Below are 18,953 nucleotides of genomic sequence, written 5' to 3' on the forward strand. Positions count from 1 at the left end.
TTGCTATTCAGCTGTCGATACTTTACTCACACCGTCTGATGCTTTTGATCACCTGCAAAGACTTGTTATTCAGCCTTGTTGACACTCCACTCACATCATTTGTACTATCTTTTGGTCTCTCTGCCTACAAATTCTATGCCTGTGTGCTTCACTTCACTTCACCTGACAAAGGAGCAACACTCCAAAAGTTGTGATTTCAAATAAACCTGTTTGACAATGAGCTGGTGTCACACAACTTCTGACCTTGGCCACCCCAGTCCAACACCAGCACCTCCACATCACAGGGGCAGTGCCAGAGGACTGGAGGACAGCTAATGTGGTTCCACTTTCTAAGAAGGGTGGTAGAGATGAACCAGGAAACTACAGACCAGTGAGTCTCAAGTCAGTGGTAGGGAAACTACTGGAGAAAATTCTTAAGGAACAAATTAATACCCATTTGGAAAGGCGTGGGTTAATCAGGGAAAGTCAGCACGGCTTTGTTGGAGGGAGATCATGCCTAACAAATTTGTTAGAATTTTTTGAAAATGTGATCAAGTGTGTGGATGAGGGAAATTCAGTTGATGTAGTTTTTATGGATTTTGGCAAAGCTTTTGACAAGGTCCCACATGGGGGATTGTTTGAAAAGGTTACAACACATAGAATGGAAGGAAACCTGGCAAGATGGATCAGAAACTGGTTTAGTAATAGGACACAAAGGGTGGTGGTAGAAGGCTGTTTTAGTGGCTGGAGGCCGATGTCCAGCAGTGTACCACAAGGATCAGGACTGGGACTCTTACTGTTTATTATGTACATAAATAATACAGATGAAAGTGAGGGGGAGGGGGAGGGCGAATGATAAGCAAATTTGCAGAAGCCACCTAGATTGGTAAAGTAGTAAATAGTGAAGATGGTGCTTGAGGCTACAGGAAGATATGGATGGGTTGATCAGATGAGCAGACCAGTGACAGATGGTATTTAACCCTGATAAGTCTGGAAGAAGAAACAAAATGAGGAAGTATTTATGGCAGGACCCTGGCTAGCTTCGAGGAACAGAGGGATTGATTGAGGTGTATAAGATTGAGGGATATGGACAGGGTGAATAGAAAGCAGCTGCTCCCTTTGGTTGAGGGATCAATCACAAGGAGTTTTGGTTTTAGGGTCGGGGCAGGAGATTTGGGAAAATGACCTTTTCACCCAGCGGGTGGTGGGAATCTGGAATGTACTATCTTCCCAGGCTGTGAACCTTAATCTTAAAAAATATTTGGATAAGTACGTCAAATATCATAATAATTCAAGGATATGGGACAAGTGCAGGAAAATAGGATTAGCACACTTTTGGTGAATAGATAGGTCAGTGCAGACTCAATGGGCCAAAGGGCCTTTTCTGCACTGTATTAATCTATGAATTAGCCACATATTTACAACTTAGGCATAACACAGTCACACAGAAGGGAAGCATAATCTCTATTACAGAAGCTTAACAGATGTCACTGAAGAAAGCAAGGCCAAAAGTTTCATAGAACTATACAGCACAGCAACAGGTCCTTCAGTCCATGATGTTGTGCCGAACATGACATCAAATTAAACTATTCCCTTCTACCTGCCCTTGGTCCATATCCTTCCAGTCCTTGCATATTCATGTGCTTATCTAAAGACTCTTAAATGGCCCTATCTTATCTGCTGCCACCAACACCGCTGGCCATATGTTCCATACTCCTACCACTGTAAGTAACTTGCCTCTCACATCCCCTTTGAACTTTCCCCTTCTCACCTTAAATGTATGCCCCCTAGTTTTAGGCATTTCAACTCTGGGAATAAAGATTCTGACCCTATCCATGCATCTCATAATTTTAGACTTCAATCAAGTCTCCCCTCAGCCTCCACCACTCCAGAGAAAACAACCAGAGTTTTTCTAGCCTCCCCTTATAGCCCATACCCTCTAATCCAGGCAGCATTCCAGTAAACCCTTTCTGCACCTTCTCCAAAGTCGCCACATCCTTCCTGTAATGTGGTAACCAGAATTGAATGCGATACTCTAAGTGCGGCCTAACCAAAGTCTTATAAAGCTGCAACGTGACATCCCGACTCTTGTGCTCAATTCCCCAAACAACAAAGGCAAGGATGCCATACCTTCTTTACCACCCTATCTACTTGCGTGTCCACTTTCAGGGAGCTATGGACTTGAACGCCAAGATCCTTCTGTACATCAATGCTGCTCAGGGTCGTGCCATTAACTGTACACTTTTCCTTAACATTTGATCTCCCCCAAAATGCAGCATCACCACCTACCCAAATTAAATTCCATCTGCCATTTCTCTGCCACTGATCTATATCCCGCTGTATCCTTTGACAATCTTCTACGCTATCCACAACTTCACCAATCTTTGTATTGTCTGCAAACTTACAAACCCACCCACGTACATTTTCATCCAAGTCATTTACATACAGCACAAACAGCAGAAGTCCCAGTATGGATTCCCGTGGAATACCACTACTCACGGACCCCAAGTTTGAAAAACAACCTTCCGCTACTGCCTTCTATGGGAAAGCCAATTCTGTATCCACCAGCCAGTCACCATGAATCCCGTGCATCTTAATCTTATGGATCCGCCTACCATAAGGGACCCTGTCAAAAGCCTTACTAAAATCAATGTAGACAACATCCACTGCTATACCCTTATTGATTACCTTTGTTACCTCAAAAAATTCAAATTGAGTTAGTAAGACATGACCTGCCCCACACAAAGCTATGCTGACTGTCCCTGATTAGGCCATACTATTCCAAATGCACACAAATCCTGACCCTAAAGAATTCTCTCCAGTAGCTTCCCAATCACTGATGTGAGACTCACCAGTCTATGGTTTACTGGATTAATCCTATTTCCCTTCTTAAACAGGGGAACAACATTCACTACTCGACAGTGGCTGATGAGGATACAAAGATCTTGGTCAAGGCCCCAGCAATCTCCTCTTGCCTCTCTCTCAACAACCCAGGGTAGATACCATTGGGTCCTGGGGACTTATCCACCTTGATGCTCTTCAACAGAACCAACACCATTTCTTTCGCGATCTCAAAATGCCCTAGCATATTAGCATCCTCCATATCCTTCTCCTGTGTGAAGACTGACGCAAAGTACTCATTTAGCACCTCACCCACATCTTCTGCCTCCAAGCAGAAGTTCCCTCCTTTATCTGCGATAGGTGAAAATGTAAGCTGTGGGGAGGATACTGACGGCAGAGAGATATATGCAGGATATGTGAATGGGTAACAAGGTGTCTGACAGGACAATATTTGCAAATGTGAGGGTATTCACTTTAGTTTTAATAGAAAAGTTTTTTTTTTTAAAAAAAAAAGGTGAATATATTATAAAATGAGCTCAGCGAGATTGGGCATGCACAAGGAACACAGGAAGTTAGCAATATGGGTAACATATTCGTTAGCATATTAGGAAGACATGTTGGGCTTTACTTGAAAGGGATTACAGTACAGAAATGAAGATATCCTGTTACAATGCTGTACAGTTTTGGTGAAACCACATCTGGATATTGTATGGAATTTTGCTTTCCATATTTAAGGAAGGATATATTGAAGGCAGCACAGCAAAGGTTTGCTAATTTAAGTCTCCAGGTTGACAGGCTACATAAATTGGGTCTATATTCCCTATAAATTAGAAGAATGAGAGAATGATCTCATTGGTGTAGACAATTCTGAAGGGGCATAACAAGATATGTACCAATACTGTTTCTGCTGGTTGAAACACCTGAAACTCACAGGCACAGTCTCAGAACCAAGATCAGTTAAGATTGCGGTAAGGAGAAATTTCCTCACTCAAAAGGGGTGCGAATGTTTGGAATTTTCTACCCTAGAATGTGGATCCTTTAATATCTTAAAGCTGAATGGACAGATCTTTCATCTAAGGAAAGAAGTGACGTAGGGAACTGGCAAAAATGTGAGGATGAAACCCAAAATCAGCCAAGATTGTATTGAATGGCAGAGCAGGCTCAACAGGTTGAATAGTCTACTCCTGCTCATACTTCCTCTACCTGTGGAACAGACTGTAACCTTCCTTGGAACTTGGGAAAGACATTAGTTAGTGCACATGACTCAGACAATCAAACAATAACATCCTGAACAAAAACTCTGGTATACCAGCCCTGGGGGCCTTGGGTAGAGGGAAATAGTGGAATATGTTGTGCTGTTATTTTATCCAAAGTGATCCGAGTGAGAATTTGAAGAAACAATGTGACAATATATGTTAACGGAAGCTGGAACTCAGACCTTAATCCGCCTGTAAATCTGCAGCAGTTATGATGGAGTGAGAGACAGCTGGGGAGTTCATCCCTCTTCAGGCAGTGAGGCCAGATTCAATGCAGCCTCTATTAGAGATAATAGACATTTCAGTCCACTCCATTGCACTTATATACTTTATTGCAACCTAGAATATCTTGTCATAAATTTATACTGTACAATTCACCAAGTCACTGGCCTGCTATATCAGAAACTATCCATCGGAGGCAGGGATGCACTATGCATGCAGCAAGATGACAAGCTGGTGCCTATAACAACTGCTAGATCAGGCTCTAACTGCCTCATTTTATCTGTCCCTTGCTGTGGTGAACAAGTGCTGTCAATCAGCTAAACCAGCTCATCCTTGCTGGTATATAGATCACTAGTAATATGTGTATTGGTAAGGGTTTTGAAGGGCCATGAATACAGAGGAAGTGAACATGCTCGCATATGAATCACAACAGGTTATAACTATTGAATCAGAGATAATAGGAACTGCAGATGCTGGAGAATCCGAGACAACAAGGTGCAGGGCTGGATGAACACAGCAGGCCAAGCAGCATCATAGGAGCAGAAAGGCTGACGTTTCAGGCCTAGACCCTTCATCAGGGTTGTAACTATTTGTGGGGTCAAACTCGATGGTGTGTTTTACAGAGACCTAGAGCCTAATTAACAATCTTCAAGCTACAAGTGCCTTTGGCACTTCTATGGGCAGCTCCATGAAGCCAAGTCACATAGGTTCAACTATAATAATTGTGGCTCTAGGGGTACACTCCTCATTCTGGCTCCACACAAGGCTGCTTTCTTTCAAATATTGCACATAAAGGACCTTCTTTACTTTATACATTGTCAGTTGCTGAATAGTCAATATACTCATAACTGTCTGACATGTGTCATGGAATCTGAATGAAGTATTTAGTCTCTTAAATACCCAAGTAAGTTACTATCACCTGTTGTAGCCAGTTGCTAGGGAGGCCTGTAAAGTGGTCCAATTCAATGCTGGGGCAAAAACTTTTCAGGTTTCCTAGGTCATTGATTAGAAGACCTCAAAACTGGGCCTTATTGAGCATGACGTTCTTATGTAAACTTGGCACAAGGAGATGCACTTGCTGCCACAGTTTCTAGCAATAAAACCTCCAGAGTTCTGGGATTTAGCACTGTTCTGTTGAGCTGAGCATCAGCATTGTAGCAGTATCATAATTTAAGCCATTAAAAGAGTCAGTCAGTCATTCACAGGAAGCATTTGAATGACTAACAAATTCAAAATCCATTTACAGGGTGACTGTGGAGACTCATTTACAGACCAGCACTGAGTAAAAAGCATAGTTCAGTGACTCAAGTCCCAACGTTGAATCATTAAGTTTGGATCACACAGTACAGAAAGAGACCATTCAGCCCATGATACCTATGAAGGAACAACCTAATTTAACTCACTCCCTGTTCTTTATCACTAGCTCTACAATTGATTTCCCCTCCAAGTTTTTGTTCCATTGTACTTGAATGTTGCTGTTGAACCAGCTTCCAATGGTCTTTCAGGATAGTGTATTCTAGATCAATGCAATTGAAAACAAATCTAATCACATTCCTGCATCTACACACCACCCCAACAGCAATAGTTGGAAGGCAAAGCATAAAGCTTCATCATTTATACACAATGTTGCGCTGATATTGAATATCCCACAACAGTCCTTGTGGATCCAGGGCAAGCAGAGGATCTGCTGCACATAATGCTACAAGATGAGAATTAACACAAAGCCACTGCCCTGCTATCTAGTGTGGATGGGCAGGACTTCACACCACTAACTTCTTATCCATAATCCGCTAAAGTCCTGTTAGCTCCCTCATGCAGATGTAAGAGACTCCACAGCATCAAAAAAAATTAGCAGGGAGTTCTGGGTGAACTGGCCAATATTTAAAGCTCACAACCTCATTAAAAACAGATTATCTGGGCAGTCTTTTTGTGCACAAATTGGCTGCTCCATTACCTACACTAACAGAATTTCAAACCTCTCATTGGTTGTGTAAAGTCAAATGTAAATGCAAAGGTTAAGTCAGTTTTTGCTATGGCAATTCAATGGGTATTGAAAGCACCAAGTATCAACAGGAAGATGGTGACATTTTGCTAGTGTTACTGGATGAGTAATCCAAAAACTAGCATGCTGTAGGGATATCCAAATTCCAATATGGCAACTGACAAATGCAAATTCAATTAATACATCTAGAATTGATAACTAGTCTCCATTATGGTAACCAAGAAACGATCAACTGACATAAGGACCAATCTGTTTTACTACTGCGCTTTAGGGTAGGCAATCTGCCAAGCTTACTTGGTCTGACCTGTATGCGACTTCAGACTCAGTAACATGGTGGACTTTTAATGGTCCTCCGAAGTGGTCCAGTAGTCACTTCACTCAGGTCAATTAAGGTAGGGTTACAAATGCTGGTCTTGCCAGTAATACTCACATCCCATGAAAGAAATATTTAAATTTGGGCTTTCCCACAGGTATGAACAGCTAATAAAAGTGTCCTGGAGACAACAATAACTGGACCAGCTCTTACTGAGCTTCTAAGTATCCTAAGCAGATTTGTTTCCTAATTAACAAATAGCCCATTAGAGTACAGACAAACAGAATGAAGGTAGGGAGTCAGTGACGTCTGTCCATGCAGGTGCGATGAAACTCAAGAGACCGTAAATAAAATATTGATCCATTCTGAAGAAAAAAAAAAATAATGTTCTGCAGTTCCTTAAGTAGATTTGCTGCCTGCTGCCATTCACCTTACTTGGCTTCCATTGCCCAAGGGAACATTGCTTGCTGGTACAGATGCAGGGGGTATGGGGATGCAAAGCATGCTGTCCCATGTCAGTTGGCTGTAGCACCTCCAAAGTTGAGATGCTGAGAGTCAGTGTCGCTTTCTTCAGCGGAAAAATACGTACATCTTCAATTCACCAGTTATTGAGAGGAGTCAGGAGCAGTATGGAAGGGAGATGCATGCTGTGGCTGCTGGCTCCAATCACGAAGGGGCTGGCGGACTGTGTTCCCAAGCTGGTCACTCTGCTGCCCTTGGTTTTCAGCATGTGGTGTGTATGGAGGGGGCTGGTCCTGTTTGGAAGGACAGAGGATAGGAAATCAGCAACAAACACTTAAAAGAAACAGTTTCAAAAAGGAAGAAGCAGATAGTAGAGGAGACATCAGTTCAACTATAATTCACCCACCATGCACACCCCTCCCCTTCAGGTTTGGTGTAAACTGTACTGGGATTGTAACAGGGTGGAGCAGCAAGGCCAGTCACTTACCAAGTCTCACCTAACCCTAACCTGCTCTTTTCATCAGGTAAGGGTGATAGCATAGCGATTGGGTCAGAGTTTGGAGATGGGTAGCAGTGAAGATTCACCCCTCGGGCAGACTTGATGGGAGAATTAAAGTAGGTCAGAAGAACTCCAGGCTGATGATTCTGAAAAATGCACCTTTAGGTTTCCTTGTTGGCCAGGTGCTTACATCCAGTTATTACAAGGAAGCATTGGGCCTCCATGACAAAAGGAACACTGCAATAGCCCTTCAAGTTCAGGTCAGAGACCTTTGAAATCACTTAGCCTTTGACCAGCTGAAAACAGTATCACCAGTAGTGGCCTTCTCTCACCAAATCCTTGTCCCACTGGCTACACAATGGAATCAGATAAGTCTTCAGGCTTCCTTTCACCAGCTATCATATTGTTATTCCAAACCAACAATGCAGGTTTGATTTCTATTCTAGTTGGGGTATACTTGTAGCCTGCCTCCTTGCTCTGATCTGGAGTTGATGGCAACGGCCAAACACACTAACTACCAAAGATGGATGACTCACAGAATTCCATTAGCATGGAAAATTACCTGGGGTCCAGGGAAGACATTGCTTGATTGACAGCTCAGTCTCTGATCTCTGCTGTCAACTGCAAGTGTCCACTTACACAAGATTAAGAGGTAGAGATATCAAGTGCTTACAGTTTCTGCTATTGATGATTTAAAAGGAATATGAATGATTGAGTTATTACCCTCTGGTTAAAGGATTTTAACATAATAAAAAGTAGGCACTAGTTGGATTTTTTTGAAAGCTTTGAAAATATCCTATTGTCTACAGGGTGAATTGGTTCTATACAGAATGTAGTGGGTGAATGCATACTAACATGAATAGCATGGCATGGTAATGTATAGGGGGTGGTGGGGTCACAGGATTACTGTTTCCATTACAAATGGAACAAAGCCTTAAAAGCACCGAGGCAGGTATTTTATAAACTTCCCACTAGGCATCAAGCATTCCTTGCAGCGGCCTCTGATCTCTTTCCTAGGTTGGCTGGGCAGACTGCAGCTCAAACCAACATCCAAAGACTGTCTTTGACAGCATTTTCAGCCAAGGCAAGGAAGCGGCAAAGTTTTCCCTAATCACATTAGAACAGCCTTGAAGATGAAAAGCCAGGCTATAATTACCATTCCTTCATTTTTGCTGGATTGATATCCTGCAACTCCTCGTTTAACACTGTGGGTGTGCCTTCACATCATGGACTGTTGACACTGAAATGGAGGCTCAGGTCCACTTCTCAAGAACATTTACCCTTTATGCCAATCAGTAAGAGGGCATCAGATACAGGAGCACAAGCATGTGCAGGTTTCATTCCAAGCCACACAACATACTGACTATTTTGCTGTTCCTTCACTGTCATAGGTGGATATCCTAGAAAGCCCCTCCAAACAGCATGATGGGTGTACCCACAGACCAGAGGTCCAAGATGACAGCTCACCTCTGCTTCAAGGGCACTTAGGAATGAACCAATACTGGTCTTGCCAGGAACACTCATCTCAAACAGGAAGAAAGAAGTTCACCTATTGACAGCAACCGAAGAACAATCTCATTGCCTTAAACAAATTGGTCTCAGTGTTAACTCAGCTGCAACATTTCTTTCTATATCAGGAGTCTTGGAATCAAAACCCATGCTAGACACTGGAAGCCATAATTGAAGCAGAAGACACTAGGGCAATACTGATGGTCTGCCACTCTGTTGGAAGCGTCTTAGTTAGTATGGGATATTGAACTGTGACCCTGTCTGTCATCGCAGATATATATAAAAGATCCCACAACACTATTCCAAAGGAGTGGGGATTTCCTGTCTTGGTTAACCAAAATCACAAATAGATTATCCAGTTATTTATAATATTTATGGGATTTTGCTGTGCAGAAATGTACTGCCAGCTTTCCTGAGAGATTACACTTCAAAAGGATTTCTTGGGGTGTGAAGCATGAGGGACATGCCAGAGATCATGAAAGGCATTATACAAGTGCAAATCTGTTTTTCTTCTTTGGTGGCCATATATTACAACTGAAGCTAGGCTGTTCAGGGGCAACGTCTGGAGCACTTTTTAAACTGAGTAGTAGGAATCTGGAACAGTCTCACCCAGAAACCAGACGAGCAGGGGCGGGGGTGGTGCCAACTGATTTCACAGTGGAGATTAATAAATATCCCTATCTGACAAACAAACAAAAAAAAAGTGTTACCGAACCAAGATGGGTAAGTAAACAATCTACACTGCACTCATGATCAAACTGAATTGCTAATCAAATTGTTGAATGGTGTTCTCCTATCTTTTTGAAGTGCTTGATGCAATAATGTAAAAGGAGTTTTATTAGTTCACCCAAGGTGAACACTCAATGCATATCTGCCCACAAACGCATTCAGTATGCCTGTCACAGTTCCATCTCAGCTGGTTTCATGCCAAAATCCCCACCTTTTACAAACTCCAGACTCAGCTATTCCACTGTGTTCTTAGCCAATTCCCCAACTTCCACAAATCTCAGTTCAGCTCCAATCCTACTGACTGTATCCTTACTTACCAAATTCCATACATAGTAACCTACACTGGCTCCTTCCTGCAATGCTTCAATTTTAAAATTCTCATCATTCATTTTAAATCATATCATGGTCTCTCTTTTTCTACAACTTTCAGAAATAATATGCTGCTTCACTTCTGGTTGTCAAACACCTCCAATTTTAAATAATCCCTTCAGTATTCTCTCCCCAAGCTTTCCACTTCTTGTACAAAAGTTCTGAGAAAGGGTCACCGGACCCGAAACGTTAACTGTTTTCTCCTCCACAGATGCTGCCAGACCTGCTGAGCTTTTCCAGAAACTTTGTTTTTGTTCCTGATTTACAGCATCCGCAGTTCTTTTGGTTTCCACTTCTTGTGTTTCAGTTCAGTATTCATTTTGATTCTAATATGCCTGTAAATATGCATTCCAAAGCACTTTAAAGTTAAAGGTGTTGTATAAATACTGATGTTGTATCTGATCCTTTGCTTTAACTATCCTCGGATTGATTGATGGGGACAATGTAGAGGTTACTTTACTCTGTATTGAACCCCATGGTCTATGCGCGCTGGGCACACAAATTCTGATAATGACTGAACTCCATCATTCCACATGGAGAAAACTACAGGAAGTAAAAAGAAAAGATTAGCAACATCCCAAGTTATATATATAAAAAAAAAGACAGACATTTCTTCTTCCTTGTCCTTACCATGGGAACACTATGAGGGGCTGACTGACTGCTCAGAGTATTTTCAGACTCATTGGCAGGCCTTGCTTCACCTGCAAAGAAAAAGGAGGAGTTTACTATGCACGTACCAGTGGTACAAACCTCTCATGCAATGTGAGAAAATAGTGCAGCCCAACCAAATCTCTGCTCCATCTTCCTAAATGGTATCAGCAGTCATGAATTTCCAATAAATTGGTGCGCTCCGATGGGGGCGGGGGTGGCAGGTGGGATGCGGAGGTGGAGAAGGTTTGCCATTGCTTTCTTCAGCATGGCTGACTAGGAAATTCCCATCAGGCATGCTGGAAGGATTTACAGGGAATCTTCTCTCTACTGTCAGAATGAGATACTAGTGTTAGGTAGAACTTATGCTCACACCCTGATAGCATACATCACAGCCAAGACAGCTGTCAAGTCACAGAGTAGCTGCCTGGTATTCCTCCCCTCTGACCCCAGATTAATTGACTGTGCTGTTGCCTAGGTCAAGATCAGCTAGGTCATCATACATGGGATTTTCTGCTTTGTACAGGTGGTGTCACCCTGCTAAGTGGGTATCACACCCACTTCTGCAGGTCAGAAAAATCACAAGTTCAAATTCCAGTACAGAGTCCTGAATATATGATCAAGAATGCTCTCCATTGCAGTATTAAACAAGTGCTGCACTGTTGGAAGTGCAGTCTTTTGGGCGAGACTCAGCACAGGTAATGTCTGGCTGGGATGTAAATGATCCCATATCACTATTTCGAATAAGAATGAGGAGCTTTTTCTGAACATCCTAAACCAATATTTCTCTCAACCATCATTAAAACAAATTACTCAAACGCATCACCTGACTGTGGGGGTTTTCTCCGAAAATTGGTTGCAGCATTACCTACATTACAACACTGATCACACTCAGAAGGAGTGTTTCATTGACTCAAGTTAGAATCGTACAGTACAAGAGGTCCTTCAACCCATCAAATCCATACTGCCAAAAAGATATTACTTATCTAACATTCATAACTATGGGAGTAATGTAACTTCACATGCTTACCCAAGTACTTTTTAAGTTTGGGGCTTCCCACTTCCTCCACCAGTGCATTCCAGACCACCACCATCCTCTGGGTGAGGATGTTTTTCCCCCCCAAAACCCTTTTAACCTTTTGCCTGTTAAGGCACTATGAAATGCAATCTGTGTATTCTGTTCATTTGTTGAAGGATTTAATGTGTGATGTTACATAGATGCATGATATTACTTGCTTTACACTCAGCCTTGCTGAGCTTTTAGAAAGGACTCAGAGCAGACTAATTAGAGTCTGGGTCACCAGATATCTCCAACAGTAAAGTGATGACACTGTTTCACTGTTAGTAGAACAGCAAGGTTAGATGGACTAGTGTATTGCTTCCAATTTACAAACAGCAAGATCCCACAACATCAACAAGACAGCAACCAGAATTTGTTTTAGTGCTGTCAGTAAGGGGTAGATACTGGCCAGAACATGATGAATACCTCTGCTGCTCCTCTAACCATTCCATGATCTTCACATCTGGTTTAATGCATCATCCAAAACGGGGCGGCACAGTGGCTCAGTGGTTAGCACTGCTGCCTCACAGCACCAAGGACCCAGGCTCGATTCCACCCGCCGGCAACTGTGTGTAGAGTTTGCACATTCTCCCCATGTCTGCGTGGGTTTCCTCCCACAGTCCAAAGATGTGCAGGGTAGGTGGATTGGCCATGCTAAATTGTCCATAGTGTTCAAGGATGTGTAGGTTAGGTAGATTTTTGGGGAATGGGTCTGGGTGGCCTGTTTCCACAATTTAGGGATACTATGATGAAGACACTTCCAGTATCAGACAAGGTTGAAGTTGCACTTCAGCTCACAGAACAAGGAGAGGTTTTAAAAATTTGTTTGGCATCCTCCATCCAACCAAATGCCTCTGATATGCCCCAAGAATGCTGGACAACAATGCATGTTCAGTCAGTTCTCAGTGATACTTTCAAAGTTAAAGTCAGAAAATTCACGTTAAAGTATGATTGGTCTCAGAAGGGCTTACTTACAATCCTGCGTCCGTGACAGAAGTGCATCACCTCCTAGAAGAGTCATGGGCCCTGGGTAAGGAGGAGGTGCCATATAGTTCATTGTACCCTCTGTGGGAGGTGGTCCAGGGTAAAATCCAGCTATGAGAATAATAGCAGCAGGTAAATAATTTGGCAAAAGATATGCACAAACTTCAGTGCTGATCACAGTGGAGAAGAAATGAAAAGAATTGGCCTCCGTGTCCCAGGAGGCTAGAGACTATTATGCCTGACCACCAGTTCTTGTCAGACTGTGTATATACACAAAGACTGAATGAGGACACAATCAGGATTAGCAATGATATCCCCCCTTAATTTGACAATTAAGCACTTTGAAGAATGACTACTTCAGAGGAAAATCCAGCTCCTGTGAAACTTTGAGGAAGAAGAGTGCAAATGGGGGAAAGAATCACTGGTGACTCATATTCACTACCATGGATATTTTACCACAAAAACAACCATATGTACCGAGTGCTGGTAGGCTATTAAACTATGACTGGAGAGGTCAAAATCAGGCTTGTCTGAATTCACTAATAATTACGGTTAGGAATCTGTGCCAATTTGTACAGGCACGTAAGTTAAATTGTGGGGAGCAACTGTGCCTTTAACACAGCAAGCGCAGTTGAGACAGAAAAGAGTGTTTAGCGTCAGGCCCACTGGCTTGGTTGGTATTCGTTTGATTGGGTGGGGGGGGGGATGGCTGCTGTTAAACAGCTTAGAGATAAGGATTAATTGAATTTCCTTGTATCTTTTAATGATAAATAGCATGGCAGAGAGTTGCCACAGGGGACTGTTTGGCTTATCTTCTGCTCCAAGATGACTGTGTACAATTCATAAGAAAATGCTTACACAAAGAAGCATGCGCCAGTAAGAATGTCATCCATGAGCAATTAAAATGACATTTTTAGCAGCTAGTCTAATAAGAGGTAGAGGGAACCATTATACTAGTACAATGTAGGAGACATATTTAGAAAGCTAAACTTTTCAAAAAAATTCCTCAAAAACAGTTGAAGAATAAAAGTTGATCACAAACTTTTGTTTCAGGGAAATACTTACTGCATAAGACAACCAGGAGCACTTATGTAAACAGCTTGTTTTTAACCATTCAGGCACAGAAAAGTCAAGGCTTTAAAAGATGTGACTTATCTTGCTGCCTCATGTGAAAAGAATACAAGGTGGGTGTCCAATAGTTAGTTCAAAAGCTTGAAAGATAGCTATCACAAAATCTGCTCTAGCTGGACTGGTCATCTATGCTGTATCTAAATGTAAACTGTTCTATCTCTTTCACTACCAGGCAGCTTTTTTTAAAACCCCAACGAGTTGTGAAGCATAGAAGGAAGGAAGGAAGGAAGGAAGGAAGGAAGGAAGGAAGGAGACACAAATGAAGTGGGAGACACTAACATGGAGTGTCTACCATCGCCAGTAATTAGTAGATAATCAGTGTTCATCCCAACATGGGAATGTGAACTCACCTGAAAGTGGGGGAGGGTAGGCAAAGATTGCAGATGTTGATGCATTGTATGCTGGGACTCCCACAGGTACTGTAGTTCCACAAACACTGTTTGGCATGTAGGTGTAGCCAAATGCACCAGCTGGGATTTCACCCCTAGAGGCTGAAGGAGAATAATAAGAGATGGAGTACTTAGTAAACAAGGTCTCAATTAGATTTAAGGTTGATTCTAAACCTAATGTTGGGTGACTGAACAAACATGCCATGTCAGAGAACCTGTCCAGGCCCTACAGCTACCCTCGCCAACTGAAGATAATAAAATGTCACAGCTCCCATTAATATGATCACTCATTTTCTGAGTAAGAGCAACAGATCTGTGCCCACCAATACGCAGTATTATACACAGTGAGACACTTGTCTACATTACTAAACAGTACTATACAGTGACAGCCCTGTACCTGCATCGAACAAGGAAAAAACTTCATATTTCATTTTGATTAGGCAACAATAGGAATGACCAAATGGCCACATCATTGTTGCCAGACATGCAGTCGGTCTCAGACCAATAGCTCAATAGGCTAAATCGGATCATATTACCCAAAAGGTTCTTGCCCTCATCTCACAACGCGTGAATGGTTATGAGGTATTAGAATAGCCCAAGAGTTCCAGTTCATCAGTAACCATAAACCAAAAGCGATAAAGTCAGTTTCTCTGGACAAATCATTGACTTTGAAGCCCAGGTGCCATTAACCAAGCAATTCCACAGGATAATGCAACCTTGCTCATCTCAAGAGCATTTATACAGCAATGCTCAAAACCCCAGGAATACCTCAATATACTTCACAGTCAATGAACTGTAAGTCAGTAATAAAGTGGGAAACACTGTAGCTAATCTACAATAAAGCCCACTGCAAAATAAATAATTTGACGATCCTTTTAGTGATGCTGGTTGAGTGATAAAGATTGCTAAGGAGAACAAAAATATTACACCCTGTTCTGCTTAAAAATAGTGCCATAGCATCCCCTTACCACCATCTAGGCAGCAGACAAGGCCTCTGTTTAACGTCTCATCTGAAAGATGGCATCTCTGCCACTGTGAAGCGTCAACCTGCATTATCCCAACTGCCTGTCCCACTCCTTTGTCTCAGACATCCGGACTGACTACTCTCACAACTGGGACCAGAATCTCAGTCAGTTGCTTGGAAGAAAAACAAAAGAGCAAAAGTATAAAAGGAAAGCAAGTGGGACCAGGACTGTGGAGTCAGGAAAGACTGAGCTGAAACTCACCTTGTGATGCTGTACGTAACATCTGCTGTCCAAATTCAATGGCACCTCCACTGGTGAAGGACAGCTTAAATGCTGCAGAACCTTCCCATCCTCCTGTGGAACAGAATGAGGACTAGAATGCAGTGGAAAAACAGATCTTCTTCAAAGCTTCTCCAACTCAGAGACCAACGCACAAACATTTACTTTAATCAAATGGAAATAAATTTAGCAAGCAAAACTGACATTATTTCAAGGATCATTTGACCATACCCCTCAACCCAATCCTGTCCCACAGCCACCCATTCCCTCCCCCAAATCTTTCATCCACAGTCAACCCACACCCTTAATTCCTTCTCTCCTGTCCAAATGACTGGACTCCATCAGCACCATCCGGCCAGAAGCACTGCTGGCTAACTTACCAGAGTTTATCTAAAATAAATGTTTCAAACACTCCTATTGTCCTGTCTGGACTAATATTGTGGAGTAGTTATTCTGTATTTTAGAAAACACAGATTTCCTTCCATTGCTTCATACTATTCTCCAAGGATTTGCAAGCTAATTAACAGTCTTCAACCAGGTTTATTTCCTGCCACATTAGAGTCATCCTACGTCCATGGTACTGATCCCTCTTCGTCTTTTGACCTCTGCAGCCTGCACCAGCCTCCTTCACATTTCTCCTTCCTAATGCAGCCAAGTAAAACTGCCAAAAACTGTTGTGTTTTTAATTTATCTAGCCATCAAGGCACTCTCTGCAATGGCTTCTCATTCCTGTATATTACCTTTAATGTAATCAATTACCTAGCTTTCTCTTCTTTGCCTACATACTGTACCTTGGAAACATCCATAGACAGATGCTCAAATTCCACATGAATATTATGACATTTGGTACAGTTCAGAACTGAGAAAAAAATCTCTCTCCAGCAAAACTAACTTTTCATCTTGTACCCATCAGGACAATGAGCAAAGCCCTGTGTTAATATGTAGCTTCCAATTCAGACAATTGTGCCACATTGTGAGCCTGACTGACAATCCTAAACTGCTTTTCAGCACAATTATCTGCACACTCAGGATTATTTAGCAAATGTTAACTAATCATAAAATTACATCTAATGTTAGACTCCATGCATGTTTGGCCAGCATCCTGATAGTGGCTAACACCATTCGTTGCTACTGCATAGCAGCAGACAGCTAATTTCACCTGCTATTCAACTTGTGATACTTTACTCTTCCAGGGTAATCGGAGGTGAACTGGGAACATTTTGGGACCAAAGTGATGGCCTTGGGCATGTCACAAGTTCGCACAATATACAGTAAGAAATCAGATCAGAAAACAGATCAACTGCACACTTGACTGTAATGGAAGCTACATATATTAATACTTGCGGCTTATTCTTTACAGACAGAAAGAACTTTGACTCACCGCATCTGCTTCAACTTAAAATAAGTGACAACAATTCACCAGTTCCTTTCTCAGGGCAATGCTTGAGAAATTAGGTTCAACCTGTTTGGTTTAAACTTTAAGCAAAGCTTGGTAGTTAACTGCCAAGTCTATCATCTAATTGGTGCATTTTCCAAGCTAACACCTCTACCAATTAGAGTCCACTTACCAACCAATCAGCAGTTTCTCCTCATGTAGTATAAATGGTTTCCCTTTAGGGTGGTATTCTTGTGAATTGTCCTGATAAGTGCAAGATGAAGAAGCTTCAACAAAATGTCTTTTCTCTGTAATAGTTAATGTTAAAATGATATCCATCTCTCCCTCTCCACCAATTCTGCTGAACCCTCTATTGCCTTTACGTTGTCAGCCTGTTTTCTACTATCTAGTTTTGAAGGAAATACAATTATGTCCAGTGAGTGGACGGCATTCTAAACCAGTGCAAGAATCAGTGAGAAGCAGTATTAATTTAGTGAAAACTCCCACCCTGTACACTTACTCAATGCAAGATATAGGGGAAGTAGAGTATGTTAATCCACTGCTGGTTCCAGTAACAGTACAGCATGTTAACCCTGTTCCAACTCTAGCAAGACCACTGTGCTAATGTACAGAATATCCGGTGAGATGGCAGTACAATAACTATCCCCAATCTCGTCACTCATTCCTGCCTCTAACTGAAGCAGATAGAAGGAGTTGGAGTATTTCAGAAGTTTCTCATAATATTTACACAGGACCACAGCTAGAATATTCTTTCTCCCACATACCATTTGGCTCAGCTTTGATGGTTCCTTTGATGTAATTTGCCCCAAGCACTGGCTGTTTGATCTCACAGCCCTTCATCAGATAAAATGGCATTGTGAAGGATTTCAGTGCCTCTCGGTTATCTTTTGCCACAAATACAACCTGGAAAGCACAGAAACAGGAAAGCAGTGCAGCACAGGTATGAAAAACAAAAATTCATCCAGGTGAATCTGTACAGCTCTGGCATTGTTACTACATGATGATATGTTCACCCTGACTGGTGATCGCAAAAGCAATGGAGTAGCAACTGGTGAACACAGGCTCTATCATGTAACATGGATACAGTACTAGTGGGTAGAGATATGTCACTGAATATAGCACTTTGTTCTGATACGTGGCCAGTTTCAAATCAGAGACTTTGATGCCATTAAATCTAGGCTACCTCTAAATCCTGTTGCAAAGAGTACATTTTGTATTTCAAGTTGTACACTGATAGATGGTGAGATAACAAGGTGTAGAGCTGGATGAACACAGCAGGCCAAGCAGCGTCATAGGAGCAGGAAGGCTGACGTTTCGGGCCTAGAACCTTCATCAGATCAAAGGATCATTCAGGCATTTCTGACGAAGGTCTAGGCCCAAAACGTCAGCCTTCCTGCTCCTCTGATGCTGCTTGGCCTGCTGTGTTCATCCAGCTCTACACCTTGTTATCTCAGATTCTCCAGCATCTGCAGTTCCTACTATCACTGATAGATGGTGACTGTCAGTGATGTACCTGATTAAAACACTGGCTTTTTGTCATGTAGGAATAAGCACAAGCACTAGCACTGATCATCATCTCACACATTTAGAGTGTGTAATGTAACTTACTTGGTATGGCAGCAGGTAAACAGCTCCCTTCTTTGAATCTTTGAATGCCTCCAACGTGTTGTCTACATCAGTGAATGACAGCTCCACATGGTCATAAAACATCAGCACACTGCAAGAACAGAAAACAAGTGATGTGTCATCACATTCAAACAGAATCACCTCTTACACTACTGTAAACAGAATACCGCTGATCACCCAGGATGGGATTGTCATTAGTGAAGCTGTCTTCTAAACCTCATATGCCCTTCTCCACTCTCTTTAAGACAGAGTTTGGGCAATATAATATGTCAGTGGGCTATTCAATAAAGATGT

The 18,953-nt window shown here is 42.1% G+C and overlaps 1 protein-coding gene across 1 annotated transcript; it reads right to left on the bottom strand.

Annotated features, from left to right (window-relative positions):
• Positions 1 to 3,843: 3,843 nt before the first annotated feature.
• Positions 3,844 to 18,750, bottom strand: LOC109918702 (WW domain-binding protein 2-like; the record flags this gene model as incomplete). The annotated part of the gene is made up of 7 exons (XM_048621486.1): positions 3,844 to 7,368; positions 10,812 to 10,882; positions 12,865 to 12,984; positions 14,355 to 14,495; positions 15,620 to 15,712; positions 17,798 to 17,936; positions 18,642 to 18,750. Coding segments are annotated over 7 exons (823 nt in total), but the record flags the coding sequence as incomplete, so codon positions are not given.
• Between the last annotated feature and the right edge of the window lie 203 nt (positions 18,751 to 18,953).

The sequence above is a fragment of the Rhincodon typus genome, unplaced genomic scaffold (genome assembly GCF_021869965.1).
Source record: "Rhincodon typus isolate 14 unplaced genomic scaffold, sRhiTyp1.1 hic_rhity00000708, whole genome shotgun sequence".
Lineage (NCBI taxonomy): Eukaryota > Metazoa > Chordata > Chondrichthyes > Orectolobiformes > Rhincodontidae > Rhincodon > Rhincodon typus.